Source organism: Etheostoma cragini, chromosome 18 (assembly GCF_013103735.1).
Source record: "Etheostoma cragini isolate CJK2018 chromosome 18, CSU_Ecrag_1.0, whole genome shotgun sequence".
Taxonomy (NCBI): domain Eukaryota; kingdom Metazoa; phylum Chordata; class Actinopteri; order Perciformes; family Percidae; genus Etheostoma; species Etheostoma cragini.
This window is the reverse complement of record NC_048424.1, coordinates 13,831,819-13,858,175: the sequence shown is the minus strand read 5'-3', so window position 1 is coordinate 13,858,175 and position 26,357 is coordinate 13,831,819. Positions and strand designations below refer to the sequence as shown.

At 39.8% G+C, this 26,357-nt stretch overlaps 3 protein-coding genes across 3 annotated transcripts in view; 2 read left to right on the top strand and 1 right to left on the bottom strand.

The window, feature by feature from the left end:
• Positions 1-9,822, top strand: part of dpf3 (D4, zinc and double PHD fingers, family 3) — a 21,811-nt gene extending 11,989 nt beyond the window's left edge. Inside the window, exons 3-11 of the mRNA XM_034900782.1 lie at positions 1,418-1,686; positions 1,821-1,916; positions 2,167-2,239; positions 2,845-2,886; positions 4,150-4,287; positions 4,499-4,627; positions 7,742-7,854; positions 8,633-8,714; positions 8,858-9,822. Coding sequence (XP_034756673.1) covers positions 1,418-1,686; positions 1,821-1,916; positions 2,167-2,239; positions 2,845-2,886; positions 4,150-4,287; positions 4,499-4,627; positions 7,742-7,854; positions 8,633-8,714; positions 8,858-8,925 — 1,010 coding nt within the window. The 3' untranslated portion in view covers positions 8,926-9,822. The remainder of the gene's footprint in view (positions 1-1,417; positions 1,687-1,820; positions 1,917-2,166; positions 2,240-2,844; positions 2,887-4,149; positions 4,288-4,498; positions 4,628-7,741; positions 7,855-8,632; positions 8,715-8,857) is intronic.
• A 1,946-nt stretch (positions 9,823-11,768) lies between these two features.
• Positions 11,769-14,576, bottom strand: LOC117961995 (protein LEG1 homolog). The gene is made up of 8 exons (XM_034901053.1): positions 14,226-14,576; positions 13,940-14,026; positions 13,783-13,856; positions 13,584-13,688; positions 13,254-13,372; positions 12,527-12,668; positions 12,322-12,418; positions 11,769-12,215 (listed from the first exon to the last, which is right to left on the bottom strand). The coding sequence occupies exons 1-8, from the start codon at positions 14,521-14,523 to the stop codon at positions 12,064-12,066; spliced, it is 1,074 nt and encodes a 357-aa protein (XP_034756944.1). The 5' UTR covers positions 14,524-14,576; the 3' UTR covers positions 11,769-12,063.
• Positions 14,577-17,177: 2,601 nt separating this feature from the next.
• Positions 17,178-25,238, top strand: stx7l (syntaxin 7-like). Its single transcript, XM_034901054.1, has 10 exons — positions 17,178-17,375; positions 19,430-19,523; positions 19,652-19,721; positions 20,059-20,149; positions 20,294-20,431; positions 22,006-22,052; positions 22,146-22,236; positions 22,353-22,425; positions 23,396-23,478; positions 23,966-25,238. The coding sequence occupies exons 2-10, from the start codon at positions 19,439-19,441 to the stop codon at positions 24,059-24,061; spliced, it is 774 nt and encodes a 257-aa protein (XP_034756945.1). The 5' UTR covers positions 17,178-17,375; positions 19,430-19,438; the 3' UTR covers positions 24,062-25,238.
• The last annotated feature ends 1,119 nt before the right edge of the window (positions 25,239-26,357 follow it).

Below are 26,357 nucleotides of genomic sequence, written 5' to 3'. Positions count from 1 at the left end.
CCCCCTCCCAAATGCTCACTTCTTTTAAACCCCACATGTCTAGTATGAAATGCAGACTTTCTGTTAAAAACATGTAAGCCTCAAACCCTTCCAACCCCAGATAACCCCAGTGACATCGCTGTGACATCATCAGGGTTCATTTTTTAAAGTTTGGAAAGCTCCTCAACAGCCACAGACAACATCATACAACTGCTTAGTGCTTTCCCGAGCTAGTACTCCTTCTGGCAAATACACTGACCTACATGTGTAAAATTGGTGATATGCCACTTTAAATTCAGCAGTGGATTTAAATCAATATATGTGTGAGCGTGTATGGGGGTTTGTTCGTACGGGTTGGGGGTGTAGGACGAGAAGGTTATAAAGGGGAAGGAGGGTGGGTGAGGGCCGAGAAACTAGGGGAGAGGAAAGCAAAGGCTTTAGGAGGGATGTAGTATAAAGGGGGAGAGAGGGTGTCAACAGAGAACAGAGGTGAAGGGGGGAATACAGAGTGGGGAGAGGAGAAATGTCTTGTCAGTGCCAGCAAGTCAACCCACACAAATACACACAAAGAAATGAGAGGAGGAGGTGGAGGGGGAGGAGGGGGGAGACCCACCCAGAGGTGAAGAAGCTCTGTATTCACTAAGAACATCTCCGAGCCTTACTAGCCTTGCACATTGCCTGCTTTTCATATCACATCCTTACTTCATTCTGTTCATCTTGGTGTTGGAGATCAAAGACGAGGACAGAGATTCAATGCTGCAGCAAGTTCATCCCCGTGGAGAATAACAATTTCATTCATTATTTTCTTTTTCTTTTACTGTGCACCTGGTGCCACTGATACTAAAACTCCCTTTACATCCCGCTTTGGTCAATGGGCATGCTGTTCATTCAAAAAAGGCTTTGAAAATGCTTTCTAAATGAGATAACTTTGAAGATGCCGGTCATGTCATCTGGGACAAAGCAGGTTATTCAAGTGGCTTGCAGATAGCCAGTAGAGAACATTTAAAGGTCCCATGACATGGTGCTCCTCGGATGCTTTTATATAGATCTTAGTGGTTTCCTAATACTGTATCTGAAATCTCTTTCTTTCTCTTTCAAATTCTCTGGGCAGGCAAAGCAGAGAAAGAGGAGGTAACCTTGCTCCTTATGACCTCATAAGGGGCAGGATTCCAGATCGGCCCAATCTGAACTTTCATTATCTCAAAGGCAGAGCAGGATACCCAGGGCTCGGTTTACACCGAACGCCATTTCTAGCCACTAGGGGGGTCATAGGCAGGCTGGGGAACGCATATTAATGTTAAAAAAAACTCATGAAGTGAAATTGTTATGCCATGGGTCCTTTAAGTCATTTAACTTTTGAGTTTAATATGGTCAGCAAAACTTTAGTCTGGATGATATTCCATAAAGTTTTGAAATGCTGTACATTTGCATTGGTAAGGACATTGGCTCAGACACACACACACACACGCACACACATACACACACACACACACACACACACACACACACACACAAACAAACACCTGCCTCATCAAATGCTTTTTCTTACTCTCTTCTGCCACTACCTCGTCAGAAGCCGAACTAGCCCCTAAGCGCGAGGGGCCCCCAGGGGAGGCCACAGCTTTGGAGGCCCTCCTGAGGGGGGACAGTCTGCTGGAGAAAAAAAACAACATTTGTAAGGAGGAGGACACGTTGCTGGAAATACAGGTATTTTATTATACTATTACAATGTGTGCATTATGTAGAGTGGTATGTTTATTGTCGAAATAGTAACCCACAGGCATATTTGTACTTTAACCTAACCCTCCTACTGTCTGTTTGTGTGTGTTTGTGCTCTAAAGAGAGTTCTGGAGGCGGAGGAAAATGGGGACGGTCTCCATGATGATGAAGACTTTGACATGGATACTCCAAAGAGAAAGAACAGAAACAGAAGCAAAGTGAGTGTCACACAGACAGAGACACAGCAGGTACACAGAAACACACATTTGTGTGTGTGTGTTTTTGGTAAAAGAAGAGAGTAAATCTATTAAATGAAAAAGTGATTGGGTCTTTGTTTCATACCAAATGATCACAATAAACGTTGTTTTCGAAATATGTTACTTCATGTCACGTTAAAAGAAATTCTAAAAAAAAACACATTCATACATTGGAGGTGTAAATATCAGAGTGTGTTTTGTTTCCTTTCAGAACAGAGGATCCAGTCGCAGGAGGACAGAGCCCGTTAACATCGACGACCAGGACAAACCTTACGTCTGTGACAGTAAGAGAAAAGGATGCTTCAGTCGTTGTATATCATGTGCCATCATGTGATCAGGGTCTATAGTGTTCACTCTACACATTAGTCTACCTACATTCAGAAACCCAGTGTTTCCTAGATCTCAAGGAAGTGGAGAAACTCTCTTTCCCTTAGATTTGATTAAAAGTTCCATTAAGATGTGTTGTCCAGAAACCTTTCTCTACATGCCTATTTCAAATTCTTGGTTTAAATGTTTAGAAAACAGAGACACATCCAGCAGACGAGTAGTTTTCTCTCTTCTTTCACTGATAGCCCCCTCTCCTTCTGTTCTAAGAGCTGTCCTCTGCAGCATGAAGAAAGAGTTTGTTGTTAATCCAGACCTGACTAGCATGCCACTTGCGTACTTGGACATCCCCCCCCCCCCCCCCCCCCCCCCCCCCCCCCCCCCCCCCCCCCCCCCCCCCCCCCCCCCCCCCCCCCCTCCCTCCTCCGCCCAGGAATGGATTGCCATGCGGATGTGGCTAGAGATAGCCTCGCTGACTGAGCCTCGAACAAATGAATCTCATCCTCATTTTGTGTCTTGTGCTGTCTTTCCTTTATTGTTTGCTTTTGTGTCTTCTCTGTTCCAGATAGATACAAACAAAAGCATAACTCAAAAAAGGCTGAAGAAGGTATCCGAACCTGTCGCCATGTCGTATTTATGATTGGCATTTCTTTCTTTGCTCATGGTCATCTGGTGTGGGAATGGCTGACTGAATGCTAATAACTTTGGAGAATTCTAACGCTTCAAATGCTTCAAACTCGTCCAGCTTCCTGAATTCAGTGCAAACATTGCATGACACTAACGCTACGCCACGCCACGGGCCTTAGTGCTTGCTAATTGCAAGGCATGCACAGAATTTATACGCAAGCCGCAGCACCGCTTATGTCGCCCTGAGGGATGCATGTTTCCTTAAAGCTGTGCTCGCTTTGATGTGATCCGCAGATGTAGCCATTGTAGAAGTGTTTACACTAGGTGGACTATTTTAACATGGGATTGGATTGGCTGCAAGTTTACAGGGAGATGGTGAAGATTTGTTAAAATAATGCAAATTGGTAAATGCAAAGACGAAATGACGAAAAGAAGAAACGGCTGCCGAAATTGGGTGTAGCATGAAAAGCATCAGAAATACACAGTATTATAAGAAACTTCTATGATGGCTACAGCTCATTAAGTTCTCACTGACTCCAAGATCTACAATAGACTAGATATCCTATTTTCTCTTCATATTATTAGCACATTAAATGCTTTCAAACAAATCCTGTTTTTATATATTTCATGTGTGACGTCTATTGCTTCACAGTACAACAACAGCGGGGTAAAAAGGTGTCTGTAAATCTCTAATCTTGTGTCGGTTTGCTTGTTATATTTTTTTGAAAAGAGTTTTAGGTGTACCTTTGATACGTCTCGTGACGTTGTGTGTATTAGTCGATTCGCTGGACTTCCTTGTGAAGGACTTATCAATTCAAATGTGTTTTTTAATTTCAATTCAATGCCTGATTTTACATCAGCTTTCTGATGTTTGCCTAAAATGAGGTATCTTTCAACTTATTTAACATACAAAAGAAAATCATTGGCAATAAATATTTTGCAGCTAAAGCTGTTTGCTGTCTCAGCAGCAATAATATGTCATCTCAACAACTCTGTCTAAAACTAAAGGTTACATCCCATTAATATTCACATGCAATGACTTTAAAGCAAACCATCAAATATGATAACTGACAGCGAGTTGAAGTTCCTGCAAATTAAAATCAATGATATTCCTATTTAGGTAGGGATGCCAGCTGCTTTTGAACTGGCTGTTACTCCACTGTACTCTACAATAGATGCACCCGTTTTATTTTATTTTTATTTTTTACATATTTGTAATGCACCTGTGATGTTATATCTGTAGTCTGTGGAAAGCGCTACAAGAACCGGCCTGGCCTGAGCTATCACTACACCCACACTCACCTGGCAGAGGAGGAGGGCGAGGAGGAGAAGGAAATGGAGATGGCCCCATCTCCTCCATACAACGCAGACAACCACAAACGTAAGCTTCTGGCTAGCATTTAATTACACAGAACGACAAAATGTTTCAGTAAGTGCTGGCTCATGAGAGGACCTCCCCAATGCACCCAGTCACATGCACTCATAAACATACAATTTACTGTATGATTACCAAGATGGCCACAAGTTTTCAGAATACTAATGGCAGCTCACGCAGCTTTCTCCTTACCCTATGTGTGTGTTCCTGCCGACAGCTCAAAAGGCCCCAGATGGCAGCATCATCCCCAACGACTACTGTGACTTCTGCCTGGGAGACCAGGACTCCAACAGGAAGACAGGCCAGGCCGAGGAGCTGGTGTCCTGCTCTGACTGTGGACGCTCCGGTGAGTCCCCAATCTCTACAACATGGAGGGTTTCCAACAAAGCTTCGGGTTCTTTGTTGACACCAGCATTGGTTGTAGACCACAAGTAGTTTTCCCACCAATCAAGTTGGTGGAGTTTAAAGAAATGTTATAAGTGTTTTCAAAAGTGCAGCATAAACAATACTGTTGTCAAAGGGAATAGTTTGACATTTGGGGAAATGCATTTTCTTGCCAAGAGTAAGATGAGAAAATTGATACTATTCTCATGTCAATAAGGTAAATAGTAATCTAGAAACAGAAGACTGTTAGCATAGCCTAGCATAAAGACTGAATATGGGGAAACAGCTAGCTTTTCGAGAGGTAACAAAGTCCACCTAGCAACACTTCTACAACTCAGATTAATAACACATACAAGTAAAAGTTGTGTTTTTATACTGAACTTCCTGGAGTTTTGTTGTTACTGTTGTTGAGGTACAGATTAAACACAATAACACATTTTAATTAATTAGCTTTAGAGCTGCTGGTGTTACCTTTGGACAGAGCCAGGCTAGCTGTTTCCACCTGCTTCCAGTCTTTATGCTAAGCTAAGTTAACCAGCAGCTAGCTCTAGCTTCATATTTAATGTACAGACATTAGATTGGTATCAACCTTCTCATCTCACTCTCAGCAGGAAACACTCAACAACACATGAGTGTATTTCCCAAAAATAAACTATTACTTAACTATTAATTAATTGAGATTTTCAGAAATTAGTTGTTTGCTCTCATACTTTATTTGTTGTGTACTACACATTTCATTTTAGTTTCCCTTTACTTTTATTTTATCCATAATCTTGTCTTGTCTGTTCCTCGCAATGTTTATTTTTGGTACAATGATTTAAATAGTGCTTCCCTAATGGCCAACTGTGGTGCTATGTAAAACTCTGAATTAGATATATATTTAGATCATATATTGTTAGTATTATTATTATTAATAGTATTAAATAATTTCTTTTGGAAGCCACGTCAACAAACTGTACTATTAACAAGTTTACATTAATGTTCACACAGTTAATTTTAGTCCAATTATTCCAAGTCATCTGTGTTCAAACCAACCCTTGTCTACACCTGAGGATGTGATATGATTATACATTTATGGTGTGCAGTGAATTGAGCTTTCATGTTGCCACAGTGTCTTTTCAATGGGTTGTCAATGAGCCTTGTAGACCATCAGAAGTTTGAGCCAACGGCTGGAACATTTTTGCAATATATAACATTGATTCCTCAGCTCCGCTGCTTGCTTCCATCCCGCATGCTACGCCATGTCAGCATCGCACATCAGTAAGGACTTCTGCCTTTAGACGAGATGCATTCGCTCTTGTGTTGCTCTGTTTCCACCATTACCTTATGGCTGCCTTTTAATTTCTTTATCCTCTTTTTTTTCCCTCCACACTAAGCCAACGCTGCCTCTGCTGGATATCTCAGCAATACATTTCTCAAATCAGCTCAACCGGGGGCATTCATTTGAACAAGTGAATTGCTTTCTTGCTACGGTAGACTTTGTTGCGAGAGTGTGTGGCCTTGTTTGTTTTGCTCTGACGCTGATGTTTTCATGGTAGCTGGAAGAGGAGGAGTGAAGAAGAATGGGAAGAAGCTGAGTGCTCTTGAGGAATTGTTCGGCAACACGTCAGACAGCGAGGCCTCCACTTTTCATGGCTTTGAAGACGCCGATCAGGAAGACATTTTTTTTTCAGACTATGATGATGCTGTGGATGACAGCTGATCCATGGTTTTCCTGACCACCTGGACATTAGAAGACGTTTTTTTTTTGGACATCTCAGATGGATACAATGGCATTTGTTTAACATGCTCAGGTGGATTTTACTGATCAACGCATTAAGTCATTTTCATAAGCCAACAATAATCTCTTTACACTTTATCTATGCTTGCAAAAGATAATCAAGATATGGACTAAACTCCACGGCTACTTCCTAATAAATTCTGGAATGAAAAGGTTAGTAGCAGACACGGTGGACCAGAAAAAAGGAATAATATACAAGAGTAGTCGCCAATGTGGCAGGGGGAGGGATGAACGTAAACTCTTGAGTCATTCCATTGGCTAAAGAGGAGAGGTAAGAGCCAACAGGCACTCCATTGCTCCTCTTGTCTTTACGGACAAGATCTTTTCTTTGCCGCTGAGTAGAAAGGCTTTTCTGCTGCATGCTGCTACATTAAGTGGTATCCAAACTGATAGGCCATTGTTTTTATACTGCCAGAGTTCATATTTCCCTGACTGTCATTCCTCCGTTTAAGATGACAGGCAGCTTTAAATTTCACTCAGACCACATTTGTCTTTATTCACCCATCGCAGGCTTAAAAATGTTCTCAATGTGTCTGGCTGCTTTCCGAGTCCAGATTTAAATCAGCTCATTCCCAATGATGGCTCATTCATGGCTCATTGATACCCCATTGATACCAGGGTAATGCAGATAACTGTGTGCATGAGAGGCTGACCGGGAACAAGCAGACAATTTTATACTATTCTTTTTTGATTTGTCCCAGCTGGAGATTTATGGGGGATGATTAAAGAATACTGCTTGGCTGTGTTTTACTGTACACACATTACGGCTTCTGTTTTATTTTCCAGACACATAATCACTTGTCTTTTGTGGCTAGATTGCTTTTGAAGCTACAGTTCATCCAGCTGTTCGCACTGTCAACACTATGGGGTGAAATTACAGACAAAGTTAACTCTTACTGCTGGCTCTTATAAAGACATAGCAACCTTCTTTTGAAGAGAGAAATAGTGTTTTCTAAAGGACTTTCCAACTACTACGGCATCAATTTTGTTTTACATTCTTAATCTACAGCCTTAGGAAAGCAAAGTTACTAAATCTGAGCACATTTAAAGGATATAGTGTGTATTTATTCAGTTGCCTGAAGCAGGCCCTCTGCAGATCTTGTAAATTGTTTTTTTAATGGATTATGTAAATATGTTCAGATCTTTGTCTGCTGTCAGGTCCAATTAACAGCTCCTGCCACGTGTCTTACAGCTATTACACAAGACAACACCACTGACTTTGCTTTGTAAACTTGTCTGGTAACTTGTCTCTGTCACCCTTTCCTTCCTTCCTTCTTTACTTTTCTCCCTCCGCAGGTCACCCCACATGCCTGCAGTTCACAGATAACATGATGCAGGCAGTGAGGACGTACCAGTGGCAGTGCATAGAGTGCAAGTCTTGCAGCCTCTGTGGCACCTCAGAGAACGACGTATGTATACTCTAGGAGAGGGAAGTCTTGTACAATATGTATGAACCTCTTTGGCTAGATTTCCCTTTAGAATTTGCTTTTAAAGCGCATGACATTTGACTTGCTTTGAATTTAATGTTCAGCTTTCCACAGTCAGCATTCACCTTGTCAAAGGCAATACACACAAGCCAAGCAAATATTATACATTAGAAGTCACCCTTGATGTGATTTTTTCCCCCCACAGTGTCTGGCTCAGAAATATGTTTTATAAGCATGAGCAATACATGTTTTGCTTCCTTGAATAACACATAAATTATCATAAATTCATGGAATAGTCAAATACGTTTACTTGTGTTGCACACTTTCATACAAATGCAGCCAACAAGATTGTAAAAATCAACTTTAAATATGTAAAGACTTCATGAAAAGGACTTCAGCTTCATAAATAATAAATACCCACAATAGCGAACATTGCATCAGAGGTGTATTATATAAGGTTGCATGTTACTTACCTTTTTTTATAAAAAAGCTTATTTAAAGCTCCTTTAAAGCTCCTTTAGCTGTCAAATTATGTTTTGAAAGCTCCCAGTACTACTTGCCATCTTTTATAGCTGATAAATTTAATTTTTAAATCAGATTTACGGGAGCATTTGTAACTCTGCTTAACTTACTCCAGCATTTACAGAATGTCCTTTTCCTTTTCTAGGAAGGGTTCATGTTTATTTTTTCTGCCCCCTTGTACACACATACTTCATAGATATGATATAATTAAGATGTTGATTTTGTGCTGCTCATGCAGGACCAGCTGCTGTTCTGTGATGACTGTGACAGAGGATACCACATGTACTGCCTGAAGCCTCCAATGACCAAGCCTCCCGAAGGTACAACAGCCACTCTCATAGGTTTCATTATACATCAGCGTGTTGATATATGTCATGTACTGTATATTTGAGAGAGACTATATAAGGAAAAGAGCCAGGAGATTTCAGCCTGTCTTTCTCTGTCTTTTTCCCTCTTTTCGCAGGGAGCTGGAGCTGTCACGTGTGTCTCGACCTGTTAAAAGACAAGGCCTCAGCCTATGGAGAAGCATAACTTCCTTGGACATTCTTCTCAACACACACACACAATATATATATTTGTACTGTTTGTCATGCCCACACATTAGCAAAAACTCTCTTTGAGAATATAGAATCAAACACACACAGGTGCACTCTTTCTCACGCACACACAGACACACATACACACTCTCCAGTGCATTAGCAGGCTCAAAGTTTCCTGTGTGAGGCGCAAAGACCTTTGACCTCTCATGTAGCCGAGCAACGCTCCAAACGGCATGGACATGCAATCTCGACCACAAGTCAGCTACCAGCTGGTCTGCCGTTCAGTAATTTCTCTACCTCACCACTCAGCAGACGGCCAGAAGCCAAAGCAAGATTGATAACGGCAAATAGTATGTGTATGTGAAATACTCATTGTAAACAAACCGTAGATGTTTCCCCCTGAATTCTTGTGAGTATGATTTGGAAGACGTTCGTCTCAGACTCTCTGCTGAAGCTCTTTCACTTGCTTCCCTGCGGATTTGACTGATGTTTGTTTAAATGTGTCCTCCCAGGTCCACTCATCTTCTGTGTTTAGACTTTACAGTGACATTCCTTTTTTGTATCTGGACAGACTCAGTGATAGTTATGCCATCTTTCACATGTTTCTGTCAAACTTGGTGAAATTTATATCTGCGCTAAGATTCAACGGGGCCACAACAAAACCGCCTCAACCGTCATTCCTGTTGGGGTGTGGTGACATTTCTAATCCACGTCTCGTTTTTGTATCCTTGCAGTTACTAGGGTACCATGGTGCTCAATTCAACACTTTTTTCAAAAATTGTAACATTTCTTTACATAGAATGTTATCATTTATTTATTATGGATTAATGGTCCAATGTTACTGATAAGAAGATCATTGTTACTGTAAATCAGTGGTTCCCAAACTTTCTCTGCTCCACCCAAACACATTTTTATCGACTTATGACAATACTAGTGACTAGTAACAAAAGGAGCTGAATACATTAAAATTAATATTAATATAAAAACAAAGTGCATTCTCTAGAATTTTCTCACTAATTTCTAATGTTGTTAAAATGAAAATTACATATCGTCTAAACTGACACACAGAAGGCACAAGGTTCTAATGTGTTACAGTAACTGTCAACTCAAGATCAAGATTCTTAATATTTATGCTTAAATGGGTTTATTTTTTTATATTTGAGAAAGATACTTCCAACTTTTCGGGTACAGAATATCGTCCTTACACATACCCCATGTAACGGTACATTGCTTCAGCATGTGGACAAATGTCCCTCATGCCTATTACAATAACAGTTGATAAGAGGCTATACCTGTGTTGGGTATTTCAAAATAGTCTGCTGGTTTATTCCCCTTTTGTGGTTTCCCCTTACAGTTTTCCCACACGTAATGTTTGCTCCCTGCAATACCTCTGTACCCCTCCAGAGGGCTCCACCTGACCGTTTGGGAACCACTTCTGTAAATTAACCAGGGCAATGTGTGTATTATCAAACCCTGATTTATGACTCATTTGAACAGGCAAGTGTGGTGAATTATATACATGTCCTGAGGAAGCAGTAGGCTATTTACTGGTGAGTCTTGTCTGGAAGCTGGTGCAGGTTATTTACAAGTTATAAGACTGTATTACAGTTCTTTTATGCAGTTAACCAGAATACATTCCGGACCGTCTGGATTTGTATTACCACAGGAGTAAGGTTGAAAGGTTAAATTGGTTTCTCGTCACATCTTCGAAGCTCCATCAATGTAATTTATGTTTTTGTAGCACTAATCTAAATGCTCTCAAAACATGATTAATAATGAATAGGAAGAACCACCAAGAATGTCAAAACTAAACAGAAAAGGCGCGTTAAGTACACATCTGTGCAAGCCTTCACAGGATGTCAAAATCTGCATTTGTGATTTTTTTTTTTAAATTCTGAGTTTGTATTGATATTGCTTTTCCACAGACAATCATGAGCAAACATAGATACAGTACATGATGTTAATAATATACAGAAGGTTTTATTGTACTTCTCCATGGCGGGTTTAATGACCCTTTGTGTCTTCCTTTTAAAAATGTCTTGGATGTCATTCTCATTTGATGCTTTCCACCTACAGTGATTCAACATGTGTGTTGTATTTTGTTGAGGTAAATGTTATCTTTTTGTGTTGAAATAAAGACTTTTCCATTAGCCTTGTTTCTTTGCATGTCAACTACCAAATTTTCCACACATCTTCAGCGCATATTTTGAAAAATATTTACAGGAATATTATTTTTAGTGTTTCTGAGTCCTTTCGATAATCTATTACCAGGAAACCCTAATGCTGCGTGTATCCAAATTGAAAAAAAGACATTGAGTGTTTTTATGATTCTCGCCAAGATGGCTGTGTTTGATATGAATCCATTATAATCTAGTAGTCAGATAAGGCACCATTCTCCCCAAAGATATGACTGCCTATCCGTTTGTCTGGCAACATCTCTGATGTTCTCTCCAGGGATACAGAAGAAACATTACAAGAGCTACAAGCAGTCTTACGCAACCTGTACGCGTGACCCTCATATATTTTATCAACATTTTTCCCTGAATACATCTACTTTGATCGTATTATAGGTTTTATTTTAAACATCCTTCTCATTGCATTACTGAAAATGTCCCATGGTTTGTACTTTGCCCTTTGACAATTCATGATAGGTTAGCACTACAATCAAAGATCCACTAGGAAGCGCTTTTGGACTGTAGTACAGCTCCGGTTGGACCCTGTCTGACTTATATGTCTATATTATATATTATATGTCTATAACTCTTGGATTATCATTGGATTATTATTAAGTGCAAAACACAATCTTCAAAAAAAGTACAATAATAACAGCGAAAGTAGGGTTTTTTGTGATACTTTATTGGGCCACACATACAAGAGACGGACAAGAATAAAGAGGTCTACCTGCTTTTGAATTGTAATCTGGAATTCCTCTTGATCTACACCTTCTGAATATTGGCATCATTTATTTTCAAAGAAATATCACTTATGTCTTTTTGTTTTGCAAGTCTCTTCTCTTAGTCATCCCTCCCTCTGAGTAATACAAAAGTTTGCCTACTGTAAAATATACTGACTACAATTTTGTAATTAGAGTTCTTATCTCTGTAATTTGGTCTGTGTCTCTGAATTTGTTTTAACAGCTCGAAGTCATTCCAGTGATGATGGAGAGGAAAGTTTGTGTGGCAAAGGTAGGATCCAGAAGGAGCTGCTCCAGCATCTGTCTGCCTTTCTCTCTTGTGTTCACTGAACACATGGCACTTCTCCACATACGCACCAGTGTCCCCCCTGGTAGATGACATGATCATGATCAGCTCAATAATTCAATGCATAAAAGCTTTACTACAATATATGTATATGTGTGTGTGTGTGTGTGTGTGTGTGCGTGCCCTACCAAGCAGACTGTTGACACTGTCCATCCAGGAGAAGACATACAGTGTGTGGTTCTCCTCCGAACTCAGATCAGCTATGTTTGGCGCATTGTCGTTCACCTAGATGAAAGACAGAACAAAATTAAGATGAATACACAAGTTGTAAAAAATGTGGTTTAGAAATGACTAGTGTGTATGTGTGTAATGTATGCATTTCTAGTGACGTACCTGTAAAACACGACTTGGGAGAGGGGATATGAACAATGCAGAATTTTGCAAATTGGATTGGAAGTGTGCCGCAGCAACGTACTCAGCTGAGTTCAGCCAGCTGTTTTGGAATGAAACCTCTGAAGAGGAGTAGTGGCTCTGCCTGAAGGAGAGGAGAGAACAAGAGAGGGATACAGCTTATTTGTTTTGTTGCCAAGAGTTAGATGAGAAAAATGATACCACTCTAATATCTCTCAGTCAAATATGAAGTAGTCTCACATAGCCAGATTTATCCCCACAGTGCTGTTTCAATGCTGGATTACAGTCTGTGAAAAATATGCTCTGGGTTGTTTGTATTTCTTTAAACCAATCACAAATGTCTTGGGTGGTGCCAAGCCCCGGATGCAGAAAAAGTGTGTCAACTTTATTTTACCATAAAGTTTAGAAACAGGAATAATCAGTTGGGCTAAGTAATCACTCCCTACAGACCTCTACATAGGCCTGGCACGCTACATACTGCTCACCATTTTATTTGAGTTTCCATGAGTTTGGAAATGTATCCAAAATGTACTAATTTACTCTTCATGTTTTGCACGGATTACACTAACGACACATAACGATAGATAGATATCTAGATAGCTATATAGCTAGATAGATAGATAGATAGATAGATAGATAGATAGATAGATAGATAGATAGATAGATAGATAGATAGATAGATAGATAGATAGATGGATAGACGTATTACCTGGAGTTGCATGTAGCAGAGGCGTGGGCTGAAGCCATTTCGGCCACCCAGAAGAGACCAAGAAGAGAGTCTTTCTTCTCGTTTTCAGGGAGAGGAGACTCAGCTGCAGCCTTCAGGCCCTTTAACAACACACACATGCAACATTAAGGATGTACACCAGCTATTTATAATTGCACTTCCATAAAGTCGGGGGGATGATAAAGAGAGATTGATAATCATCAATCTATAAAAACAGTGTCCACTAGATTGCATTGCTGTATTGTGTGTGTGTGTGTGTGTGTGTGTATGTGTGTGTGTGTTTGTGTGTGTGTGTGTGTGTAACTCATGTACCTGGAAAAAGGCATCCCACTTGGACATGGCATCAGGGTAGCTAGCTGCACAGCTTTCATATGTGGTGCAATAGTCCTGTACACCTTCAGGTATCTGCATCTGGACCTAATAGAATTGCATAGCATAGCGTAGCTGTAGACTCTTTGTCTTGTGTTCAATTGTCTCACTTTCTATTTGAGATGTCTAGCTGCACAAGTACCTGAACTCCTGCTCCCATGAAGCCCTGCTTCACAGCAGACAGGAAGGGAAGTACAGAGACAAAGTAGGTCACACCTGGATGGGACAGAAGAAGTTTTGTGTTTAAGTTTTCAACGTGTGTGTGTGTGTGTGTGTGTGTGTGTGTTTGTCATACTTACAGCCCCACCAGCTCTGAGTAGAAACACACATAGTATCTCCTGTTTGCAGGCCGCAAGTGGTAGCACCGGTTGGGTCAGCGAGACGCCCTACAACACATTGTAAATACCAGCATCAGTTTGTGTGTAGATTCTTTGGTAGCTGGTGGTGTTATGTTACTATGATCTCTCAGATTAGGACTCACTGACTCTGGGACTCGCAGCAGAAGTTGGTTATGTATTCATTATATGTGTGAGACGGTGAAGGAAACAGACTATGCAATATTTAAAGATTTGTTTTTTATCTAACCTGAGTTCAACATCCATCCAAACTGCAGTGGCAGTCCCCACAGCGGACTGTCTGTGGCGTTGGTCCCCATTGATCCCATAAAAGGGTCTGTTGCAACTATCAGCAGACGGTAAAGACTCATGCGGTGAAGGAAGTTCCATGGGTCGGGGGTCAGGATGCCATTCTGTGACGGCAGGTCAGTCAATTGTCCGGCAGTTTGGGCCCACAGAATGGGCATGCCATTTTCTAGAAAAACGGCAGAGCTGCTAAGAGACACTGCACATGCCAGGAGAAGGCTGAAGAACAATGGACGCAGCATGACTGAGGAGCTGTGTGGGTTTCCTCTGGACTGACACAAAAGTCACAGAAAGGAACAGTTTATATACTCAGTCTAAATGTGCTGACCCACATGGACTTACCAGGTTCAATGGACCCTAAATGACAGACAGGTCAGATAATGTAGAGTTCAATGCTATGCAAATACTCCGATCAAAAAGTCTTTCTATCGTGCCCATTCTCAACACAACAAGCAGATTACCATGATCAATGATCACTGACAACTGACAATTGTTTTCACATCTGAACCAATCAACTAACAAGTCGAGCTGAATGCTCAATCAATGGCACATTGGATTTACATTTACAACTTTATAACTTTTTCTATTAACATTTATCCATGTGATGCAGTGTTTAAAACTGCCTTGCCATGCCATAAGGCTGACATTTCCTGTCTTAAGATAAATGCATTCGGAATATCCATGATTCAATTTCTTAGTACAAAATAATTGTCATTTGACCTTTGGCCAGATCACTTGAATCTGCACAGAAACCCAGAGACCTATTCTGCTGACTCACGACAAGATAAGAGCTGTGCCCTGTTGGTCAACAGTGGATCTGACTGTCCACCATGCTGTTTGCCAACAATCACTGAGAGAGGCACACACACAACAGAAAAAGAGAACACAGGATCTGTCCCGCCTGTTGTCCCTGGAACCTCACGGCAGGACAAGGACACCTAACTCACAATCACATACATATGTTGCATTCACTGGTAGACTCTGTTCTTGATGGCCCCATGTTTGAACAAAAACGCAGCAGAAGTGTCATCTCAGATCCCTCATTTACATTGTGTAAAATGTAAATAAAAACAGTATACAATATTTTGCAAATCCTTTTCAACCTATGTTCAAATGGATACACTACAAAAACAAATTGTATATTCCAACTGATAAACTTCGTTGTTTTTTTTGCAAACATTCACTAATTTTTAATTTAATGCCTTCAACGTATTCTAAAAAAGCTGGGACAGGGGCATGTTTACTACTGTGTTACATCACCTTGTAACAACACTCTATAACCGTTCGGAAACTGAGGACACTAACTGTTGAAACTTTGTGGGTGTAAATCTTTCCCATTTCTTGGTTGTGCCTTTCAGGTGCCTTTACTACGGTGGCCGACAGGGGCAAACGCCCTGCAACGTCAGAAAACACATGCAAAGTGCAACTTCATTAATTTGACAACACGTATGCAGCATTCAGCAAACGCGCTACATATACACAAAACAGAGAGCGAGCAGATGAGAGGTTTGTTTGGGGCCAAATGTTAAAATGAATATTAACCTTGTTATGTTGCCGCCGTCTTCACGTTTGGTCCCATTTCAAAACAAACCACTCATGTGCTCGCTCTCTCTCTTTCTCGTTCCATGGGGTCAAAACCCAGCTGTTCCACTTAGCTGCCCCTCTAGAGGCCTGGTAAAACTTCCGTTGTCTGATCTGGATGCAGCGTTTTTTTGTTGCATTTGTTCTCGTGGTTTGTGTCCTTTTCTTTTTGCATCGTTTTTTTCTTTGCATCGTGTTTATGTATTTGGTTGTGTTGTGTGTATATGCAGCGCGTTTAATGAATGCTGCGCATGTGTTGTCAAATTAATGAAGATGTTTTTCTTAATGCATTGCTTCTTTTTTGGGGGTTTGTGTGGTTTTCTTTTTTGCATCGTTTTTTTATGTGCATCTCGTTTGTGTACTTGTTTTTGTTTTGTGTATATTCAGCGCAGTTGCTGGATGCTGAACATATGTTGTCAAATTAATGAAGATGTGTTCTTAATTTTGAACTTTGCACTGATAACAATCTGGATGTTCCTTTTACTCTTTGGCCTGGAGGCCATGACGTCCATGATTTTCGAAAACAGTTTGAAATGTGGACTCGTCAGACCTCAGCACACATTCCCACTTTGCATCAGTCCATCTCAGATGAGCTCGGGCCCAGAGAAGCCAGCGGCCTTTCTGGTTGTAGCTGACAAATGGCTTTTGCTTTGCATAGTAGAGTTTTAACAAGCACTCGTAGATGTAGCAAAAGTGTGTTAACTGACAATGGTTTTCTGAAGTGTTCCTAAGCCCACGTGGTAATGTCCTTTACACAATGATCGTTTTTTAATGCAGTGAGGGATCAAAGGTCAGGGGGCAGTCATTCTTGGTTTTGGCCTTGCCGCTTACATGCAGAGATTTCTCCAGGTGATCAACATCTTTTGAATATGTTATGGACTGCATATGTGTGCAAACACATTGATGTAGTGCCCTCTAGGGTGTCATTCCTGTTGGCTACTGAAAATGCGTGGAAATGTGATGAATGGGCCCACCCTCCAGTAGAGAAAACATGACCAACTGCCCTCTAGGGTGCCCTTCCAGTGTTGAAATCAGGATGAAGTGCCCTTCCAGTAAAAAAAAAAGAAGTAATAAAGTCCCCTTTAGGGTGTCCTTCCAGTAGAGATTGATGAATAAGGGCGCTCCAGGGTGCCCTTACAATTGAGAAAACATGATGCAGTGCCATATAAGCCGCCCTACATGCTAGAAGATGTTCTGTGTGCTATTGCCCCCATGACACTCATGTGACTCCATAATTTAGGTGGAGGAAGGCAAACAAGTAACACTAATATAAAAAAAATCACTTTCTCACTTAACCATTTATTAATTAGGAACATGCAGTGTCAACATTTATAACAACAAAGAGCCAAATAAATGTCTTCTCATAATTGTTGATTTTGCTATATAGCCCTTCCTTGGTCATAAAGTAATCTCTACCAGTGATTTTTGCCTCCTCTGCTCCAGAAATCATGTGACGGGGAGGGGCAGAGAATCAGGAAACACACTGCTGCTGCTGCTGCAAGTCACAAGAAAGGTAAAATCTAAACTTACATAACTGAGCTGAACATTTAGGAAGGACTGACAACACTGGTGGATTAGAGCGATCAACACTAAATAATGTTTCCGTTTCATCTTCAAGAGCTAAGAAATTAAAAGTAATTTGTTGTCCGGAAAACGAGAGAGAAAAATCTTCAAATTGTGCTGCGACTTGTTTGTAACTTTATGACTTCTGCACCCGCTGCATGTCGGGTCCAACAGGGGAATAAAGTTAATGTAAAAACAACTTAGATGGCAATACGTGGCTCATTATATAGTGATCATTTATGCACTCCTCGTCTTGTCTTCTTTCTCTTATGATTTCCGCATTTTTCTTGCTGCCTAGGCTGTGTTAGTAAAGGGACAAACACACACACAAACACACACACACGCACACACGGGCAGATAAGGAGGGAGCGACACGCTTCATTAAAGTGAAAGTCATGATTCAGTGTATAAAAACCGTCAAACGTACCTCGGCTCATAACAATAAGGGCTGAATGGCCTCTGTTTGACAGTTTCTTAACAGATTGGGATTTGCATACCCGGCCACGGTTTCAGTCCTTGAGTCAAAAGTACAGGAAGTGTGCTTGGCTGGGCTAACATCCCTGACCCAACCCTGTTACATAGGCTTTATAAAGTAAATAAGAGCTGATGCCCTGTTGAAATATGTATTACACTTTACATTTGACCTTGACAATCTATTAAGAAGTGGTTCCCAGCCCTTTTTCCCCCAAATCCCTGTCAGATGAATAATCCTCCATACTAATTCAAATAGGGGTTCACCATATGAGGAAAATATTAAACTGCGATTATTTTGACCAATATTGTGATTGCGATATGATTCACAATATTGGTGGACATTATCATTTTTTTTAATCATTTTTCTCATTTTCATTGAAAAATGTTAGAATAAAAAAAAATGTAATTATTTATAGAGCACTTTTTTGCGAGGATCTGTATTCTGTACAAAGAAAGGTGTTTTCTAGTCTGTAGGATAGGAGCGGTGACCCTGGATATTCTTCATTCTGAATGGTTTGGTTTGACACATTTCTTTCCTTTAACAAATAATGCGTCCCTGCCTGCAATTTAGATATTGCACTAGTCCATATTGCGATTTTGATAAAATTGCGATTAATTGGGCAGTCCTCGATGTGAATGTGTGTTAAATAAACTTTTAATATTTTAAAATAGATTTTAAGTAAATGTGGATGTGCTTTTGTTAATCATTTCTCATATGAATGATATGTTAATGTTTCAGTGTTAATTTGGTCAAGTTTACATTTGTACAGTGTCAGGAGCATTCAACCATTTATCCAGGCATTACTTTGCGTATTGTTCAGTGTCCCACTTCATGTGGATCTCTTCCTTTAGATGTGCCGTGTTTCTGATTGTCTTGTATGCATGCCTTGCTGCACCACTAATTGCCACTTGGGGGCGATTATTTAATTAATAAAGTTAAAGTCGAGCTAATTATTCCAACTGTTAATCCACTTAAATGTAGCCTAGCTAATTATTTCAACACTTAATCTAATAGTTTTAGCTAATGATATCATAGTGAGCCATCCTATTAGCTGGTAGCTTACTTGTGGCTGTGTGACATACATGAATACATCAGGTCACACCAATTTGTAATAATTGTTGGACACAGTCTTTTGATCAAATCATAATTTAATTTATTTTCCTAGTTAGGGGACTACACAGTCTTTCCATTTCCCCCATTGCACCTGCTGAAGTAAACTTGTTTGGGAATCGCTGTTTTGGACAGCAGTTTTAACATGACAGTGAAAACTGTACACAAAGTTGGGTCAACAAAGAATTGGTCTTCTGAGTTTAGTGTAGAAGAACGTCCCAGTTTTTGAAATGAGGTGTTCTAAAATTATGCATTGGTGTAATGTTTGTTTGCATGTCAGCCCTGATGTCCAAAGTTTTTTTTCTTCTTCACATTAGTCAACAACACGTTGAAATAACTGCAGTTACTATGGTAATGTCCATTCAGTCTCACTCGTGAATGAATGAAGTGACAGTCTATCTTGTTGCGTGTCCTCACAGCTCTCCATCATGGCCTACCATGCTGGGTCTCCAGAGGAGCCCAGTGCTTTGGTTCACAATATCAGTTCCAACATCCAGAAGCTGACGCTGCTGAGTAATACACACACACACACACACACACACACACACACACACACACACACACACACACTCATCATGGTAGACGCATGGAGATACATCATCACAGATAAACAATGCCTGCACTCTTTTCTTCCTCTCCAGCCTCGGAGCTGCAGAGGGCAGTTTCTCTGCTGGGAACAGAGCAAGACAGCAGCCAGCTACAACAGACGCTGTGAGTTATGGGGGAGCGTCAGGGTTTCTTAATTGGTCCATTACAGTAAACATCTTAATACAAATGCAGATGGAGAAAAGGTTAAACCTGTGAAGCACACCTGTCTGAAAGTGATCCATCATAACACATTACATTGAGTCGATACTAATAGTGAATTTTTAATTTATTAAAAGCCTAATGTGGATATTGGCAGCATCGCACACAACCATGAATGTGTTTTTTTTTTTTCTTTTCAGACAAACTAACTGTGTATCATTCCAACTGAATTTAGGGTCCTGTGATATCTCTTTTTTTTTTCATTTAACAACACAAATATACATTTCACTTTGGTCACCAGGCAGCAGAAACAACAGCAAGGCAACCAGCTAGCAAAGGAGACTGACAGACTGATCAAGGCATTCAGTGCACTTCCTGTTGGCCCAGATCAGGTACTGAACTCTTAACTTCTTCCTTAACTATTGTTCAAAGTCACAATTCCCCTACTGTTAATACCAGTTTTCCACGCTGTCATGTTTCCCAAGCTTTTTATGTTTTGTAGCCTTTCAGTTAACATTTCTATATCATGTATTTAGCGGCAGAGGAAGATACAAAAAGAGCGTCTGGTGAATGACTTCTCCGCTGCCCTGAACAGCTTCCAGAAGACCCAGCGGCAGGCGGCCAACCAAGAGAGAGAGTTCGTGGCCAGAGTCCGAGCCAGCTCCAGGGTTTCGGTGAGTAACCTGCTGTGCCTTCGAGCTCATCAGATCAGAGTGTAGCCCAGTAAAGAGATGATTAAATAATATATTAGTGAGTGACTGCCATCCATCTGCCAGTGATTAATCATCATCATCCACATATTTCAGTCAAAAGTAGGGCGGGGTACCGAATTATTGCCTCGTCATTCAACACTCATTTTCAATACCTAACGAGTAAATCTCATCAGCATCAGTGAGCCAATAAGCATGCAGCATGCTTCTACCAAGATTTAATTCTGATTGGCTGTCTAACGTTAAACGGCACAGAGGCAGGCAGGAAGAATTCTGTTACGCTCAGAGATGGGGCTCATAATAAAAAAAATAAAAGATTACCACCATTTTTTTTTTTATGACATGGGTATTGAAAAAAGTATCGTTTAGGAACCGGTATCAAAGTCACGGTATTGGTAGCCCATCTGTACCGGTAATGACATTTCTTTAACAATTCCCAGCCCTAGTCAAAAGTGTCTTTTCCTGGCTACATTTCTGAACTTTAATATCATCACCAGCCATACAGACGTACGAAGTGTAAAGTAATAGGGTGGATAGTGTTCCCATCCAACCTTATTTGGGTACAGATGCATACAAGTAAAAGGAGATGCAGTCTTCACACTGATTTTTAAGATTGCTAAAGAAATGGAACAATGGAATGCTTTGACTTTCAAGGTTTTCATCAGACACGCTTCCATGTGAACAAAAGGCAGACAAGAAATAACAGCTCCCCCTACAAATAGAGCAGGATTAATAAAGCTTTCACTGTGCTATATTTTTTTAAATTAATTTGTAATTGTTACTGTTACATAGTACATATTTAAAATATACAGTATATGCAAAATGATGTATATCTGTATTCGTAATCTTTGTCCTAATTATTGAGACCTCTGAGAACTGTGCACACCTTCCCTAGATGTCTTCCTCGTCATGTCTCTGAATCATAAATCATTTTTTGGGGAGTTTCTACCGTGACACACTGCCCTCTTATGGCTCTAAGATCAGTGACAATTGCATTCTGTAACAGTAATAACTATTTCAGCAAACATGCTGCTGAGCCTGCATTTGATATCATTGTTGGTTGCTCTGCTTAGGTTGTGTATCCATATTTGTTTGAATTGAGAAATGCTTCTTAGCATTTACAGTAGCTCTCGCATTATGGTGCCACAAGAATGCGACTGTTTTGGATTACCGATTCACTCGGGAGAGCATTCTCGCTTGGCAGCTCTGTATCTGTACCCGCTGTGTTTAGGCTGATACGCAGGAACAGTTTTCTACTGCTTTAAATGCTTGGTAAGGAACATATCTCAGCTAGGGGAGCTAAATGCTAAATTACAGGTTTTATGTGCTCTATGTCTACATACATTTTCGACTACTGTTCTTTTTACACTTCAATTAAAATTATATTTAATAAGATATTATGCACATGGGCACTGTAGGTTTTATGGCACCTTGTACTTACTGAATTATTGCTGTACCAACAAGCACAGTAATTTAAAGTAAAATTGCAATAACAAGCACATGAGCACTTATTTAAACCTCTTAATTTTCTTTGACAGGGAGGGCACCCTGAGGACAGCTTCGGAAATGTGCCTAATTTCCTTGGGTGGGTCCACTATTTATGATCATTATACATTCTGTTATGTTATTATTATTATTATTATTATTATTATTCCATCATCTACATTTATGCCTGCAGGGATTCTCAGGTGCAGGCTCAGACTGAGGCCATCACTGAAGAAGACTTGAGGCTGATCCAGGAGAGAGAGTCGTCCATCAGGCAGTTGGAGGTACAAATAAGAATCCAATGACTAGACCAGCATGGCCACTAATGTGTCCAGTATGTCACCAGTTCTGTGTTTCCCCATTCACACGAACCATCCTCTCTTTATGTTGCTCCATTCAGTCGGACATCACAGATATCAATGACATCTTCAAGGACCTGGGGATGATGGTCCATGAGCAAGGAGACATGATAGGTGAGCGTTTGTCAACTGCTAATAGATTTCTCGCCTGTTCCTCTAATAATGTAACAAAGGACAACTGAAACGATTTTACGTAATGACAGTAGGAATGTGGGCTGGTTCAGCAGTCTCACACACGGCAGCTTTATTCAATGTAATAAAATATTTATAGCAAAATATTTATGGAGAATAGCACTAATGTAGGACAGGAGGGACAATGGTTCATGGAATTCATTTTGTTAACCCTTGTGTTGTCTTCCCGTCAAAATTGAAAATCAACACTTTTGTTGATGCTTTTTAACAATTATTTTTTACTTTTTCTTACATTTATTCCTTTGTTCAACACTTTTGATGCTTTTTTTCAATGTTCAACACTGCGTAACACTAACTTATAAACAGTTATTAAATACACAGTTACTTTTGGAATTTATGGTCAATAAACCTCATTTATAGCAAATTATACCTAATGTTTGAGTTAGAAAAGCGGAAATTAAAAATGATGTAGACTAAAATTAAAGGAATGTATGTTGATGGATAATCATAGATGGGAATATATCAACTTTTACTCAATACTATTTCAAAACCGCTTCAATCTTTTTTTCAAATGCTATAAAATTGAATAAGACACTCCAAAATTAATGAAAGTAGAGAATTGTACTTGCTAAAAAGCGTTGTGGAATCAATCATGTAATGTTGGGTAGTTTAAAAGAACATTGATACAGGAAAACGGGTCAATTTGACCCAAGGACAACATATAAAACATATATAAATATGTGTGCACACTCCAAAACAAAGTAGAATTGCAATATGAAAAAGCAGGGACAATATTATGTAAGTAAATAAATGAAGAATGTGGCCTTGTCTAAATGATCTTCTGTACTGACGTGTCTACTTAATTAGAGACGTGTGAATTATTGCCACATGTGCTCCCTCTTCCTCCCACCTGCTGCATGTAAAATGTGTGTGTTTCCTGTGTGTTCTGCAGACAGTATAGAGGCCAATGTGGAGAATGCAGATGTGAATGTCCAGAGCGCCACACAGCAGCTGGCACGTGCGGCAGACTACCAGGTAAAACTTGATGGGACAGTGAGGATGATAAACAAAATTCAGGAGAGACGCATAAGCAAAGAAGGTAAAAATGAAAGGAACAAGAAGAGGGTTAGAGGAGAGGCATCCAAATGTATAAATGTAAGCTTGTAGCTAGTGACAAATTTTGAAATCTAAGCTAAAGCAATTGTTCTAGGGGTCTTTGAGGCAACAGTATGTGTGCATATAGTATGACTCCTCCACCTCCTGCACAAGAACTCCCTCGTGGAACCAAGTTCTTATTCAGTTTACTTTGGTAAATAACATGTAGTTAAAGGAAAAAAAAGATGTAGATCAAGAGGCTTAAAGGAGAAGAAAAAGTTGAGTCGCAAGGTGATCTGATTCCTCCTGTGGTTGTGAGTCTCTTTGTGAGTAAAAAAAAATCCATCTCTCCATTAATTTCCAGATTATATCTCAAAAGTATTTAATAAACAAGCAACCACTTTGTGCTTCTCCCCCCTCTCTCCAGCGGAGCTCTCGGAAAAAGATCTGCATCCTGATGATATTGTTGGCTGTAGTTGCTGTTATTATTGGACTTATCATCTGGGGTGCAGTGAAAAACTGAGGGCTTCTTCTTCTTCATCTTCCCCTCCTCCACCTCTCCTGTTCAGTCATCACCCTGGACAAAGGAATGAGCAGCGGCCTTACTTTCCTCATTCTCCTCCTTTACTCACCCCCTAGCCTCACGGGAGGGGGGGGGGGGGGGTGCGGCAATGGGACTGTCTGTCTTTCTTTGACTTGATTATATTTTAAAGATGTCCTCACTGACAGAACAACACACTCCTTCACTGTGAAAACAGGTTGTTTTACTGTTATAATTGACTTTAATTTAATTTGATTTAGGTATGATTGTCCTATAGGTGCAGTCGTGTTAGCTACACCTTTACTGAATGATCAATAAGATACATTACAGACAACGCTTTTGGGTGCAATGAAGCAGCAAGTTACTGTATGTAGGAAAGGGGGAATTAACCTTCAGATCAGTTATATTACTGCAGCTGCTTTCTTTTATCAGGTAAGATATGGACAATTAAAGCATTAGAGTCAGCTTTGGTCCATAACACAATGAAGACAAACTGCATTCAGCTTATCCCAATGCATTATCTCCTGTATGTAAAATTATAATTAATTAAAAATAATAGCTCTCTTCTATTCAAATTCATGTAGTTGTAACCTTTTGATAAATCCATACTAAATCTCGTGATTTGGACCATATGTTACTGGAATAGCTGTCAGCCATCTATTCCAAGTAGGTTGAAGAAGATTTTTTTTTTTTTACTTCAATTTTTTTAAATGCAAAATGCAATAGTTTGAGTTGTGTTTTAAGGTTTGTTTAACTGTACTTTGTATGCTTCTTTTAAAGACACCGCACTCCACACAGGTGTTATCAATTTTCTGGCTGATTAGACCTTGTTACGTGTTGAAGGTGGACGATAGCTACGTCAATCACTCGTGGTCCGCAGGAGAGGTCGAATCAGCCAGTCTAAGTGAAAACACCTGTGTGCGAGCTTTACTCACAGGAAAGTACCGGCAGTGAATTATCATTATTTCTCTGTGATTGACAACACAGTAACCGTCTTTTTTCTAAATATGAAGAAACCACAACCCAAAGTAAAGTAACTGAAACCAAAAAACTACTAACTATTTGACATATGTAAAATTAGGATCACATGTATATTTTCATTATTGAGAACTGGCTGCCTACCATGTGCTGAATAAATTACCTGACAGTACTGAACCTGTACCTTTTTATTATTGTTAAATTAAATTCTGAATCACTACGTGAAGCTATTTGGGTTTTTTTCAACACAAAGGTTGCTAAAGAAGTCCGTTGAGTATTGTGCAATAGAAATATGTTACATATTTTCTTTCATTTAAATAGGCTAATCCCCCATATTGCTCCTTAGGTCAAGACTATGCTTCTGTGTTCCTTTAGTACCAAATAGCATAATTGTCATTGGAGAAACGGACGTTACTTCAACGTTAAATTAATGAGAGACAGTCTGGCAGGTTGCTGGCTGACAGTCAGTTGATAGGTAGCTTTACACATCATTAGGTGCTTATTTATTTAGGTGCAAGGAACTCCAAAAAACAAAGATTGAATATCGTTACCTAACCTTTTGTCAAGAATTTGGATAAGACAATAGGTAAGATGAATAAGTAATGATCCTCCCATCCTCACCAGCCTTGACTATCACCATACCCTTGATCAAGTAATTCAACTTAACTGCTTTATTACAACTCAGAATCTACCAGTATAGGACAGTATATCGTGGGTGATGCTGTAAAAAAAAATGTGTGCCTATTTGAATTTCCCTATAGGTTAAAATAATGTTTTTAGGCCCCGATACTTGAACAACTATAGGAAAAGATAGAAAAGGATATATGGTGTAGTAGCTGAACTTGTTGCACAATACATAATGTAAAGTGATGCAAGAGTGTATTCCTGTTTCTTGAGAACAGCATTAACTCAGCAATGTGCAAATGAAAGAACAGTCTACATTCTCAAGGCTAAGATTACACCATATCAAAAGCTAAGTGCAGCTGAGTCATCGCCTCATTAACTGTTAGAGGTTAGCCAAACTTGACAACATGTCAATTGCATGAACATGTCACAACCCACATTTTTAATATTAAAAAATACCTGTGGTAGCTACTCATACATTTACGGAAGAGGATTAGGGCCACTGGTGAAAAATGTATGTGAGTTCTGAGAATAAAGTTAGAATTCTGAGAATAAAGTCTGAATTCTGTCCGAATTCTGACTTTAATCTCAGAATTCTGAGAACAAACACATACATTTTTCACCAGTGGCCCTAATCCTCTTCCGTATTACAATAAATCTAGTCTGAAAGAGTAAA

Bases quoted from the DNA above. Each gene is read 5' to 3' on its own strand.
- LOC117961995 (XM_034901053.1), bottom strand. From the start codon at position 14,523: ATGCTGCGTCCATTGTTCTTCAGCCTTCTCCTGGCATGTGCAGTGTCT. The intron at 13,857-13,939 runs GTAAGTATGACA...TGTCCCATCCAG, and splicing joins TACTCAGAGCTGGTGGGGCT to GTGTGACCTACTTTGTCTCT. The intron at 12,669-13,253 runs GTAATACGTCTA...CCTCTCCTTCAG, and splicing joins TCTGCTACATGCAACTCCAG to GCAGAGCCACTACTCCTCTT.
- stx7l (XM_034901054.1), top strand. From the start codon at position 19,439: ATGGCCTACCATGCTGGGTCTCCAGAGGAGCCCAGTGCTTTGGTTCAC. The intron at 19,524-19,651 runs GTAATACACACA...CTTCCTCTCCAG, and splicing joins CCAGAAGCTGACGCTGCTGA to CCTCGGAGCTGCAGAGGGCA. The intron at 22,426-23,395 runs GTGAGCGTTTGT...TGTGTTCTGCAG, and splicing joins TGAGCAAGGAGACATGATAG to ACAGTATAGAGGCCAATGTG.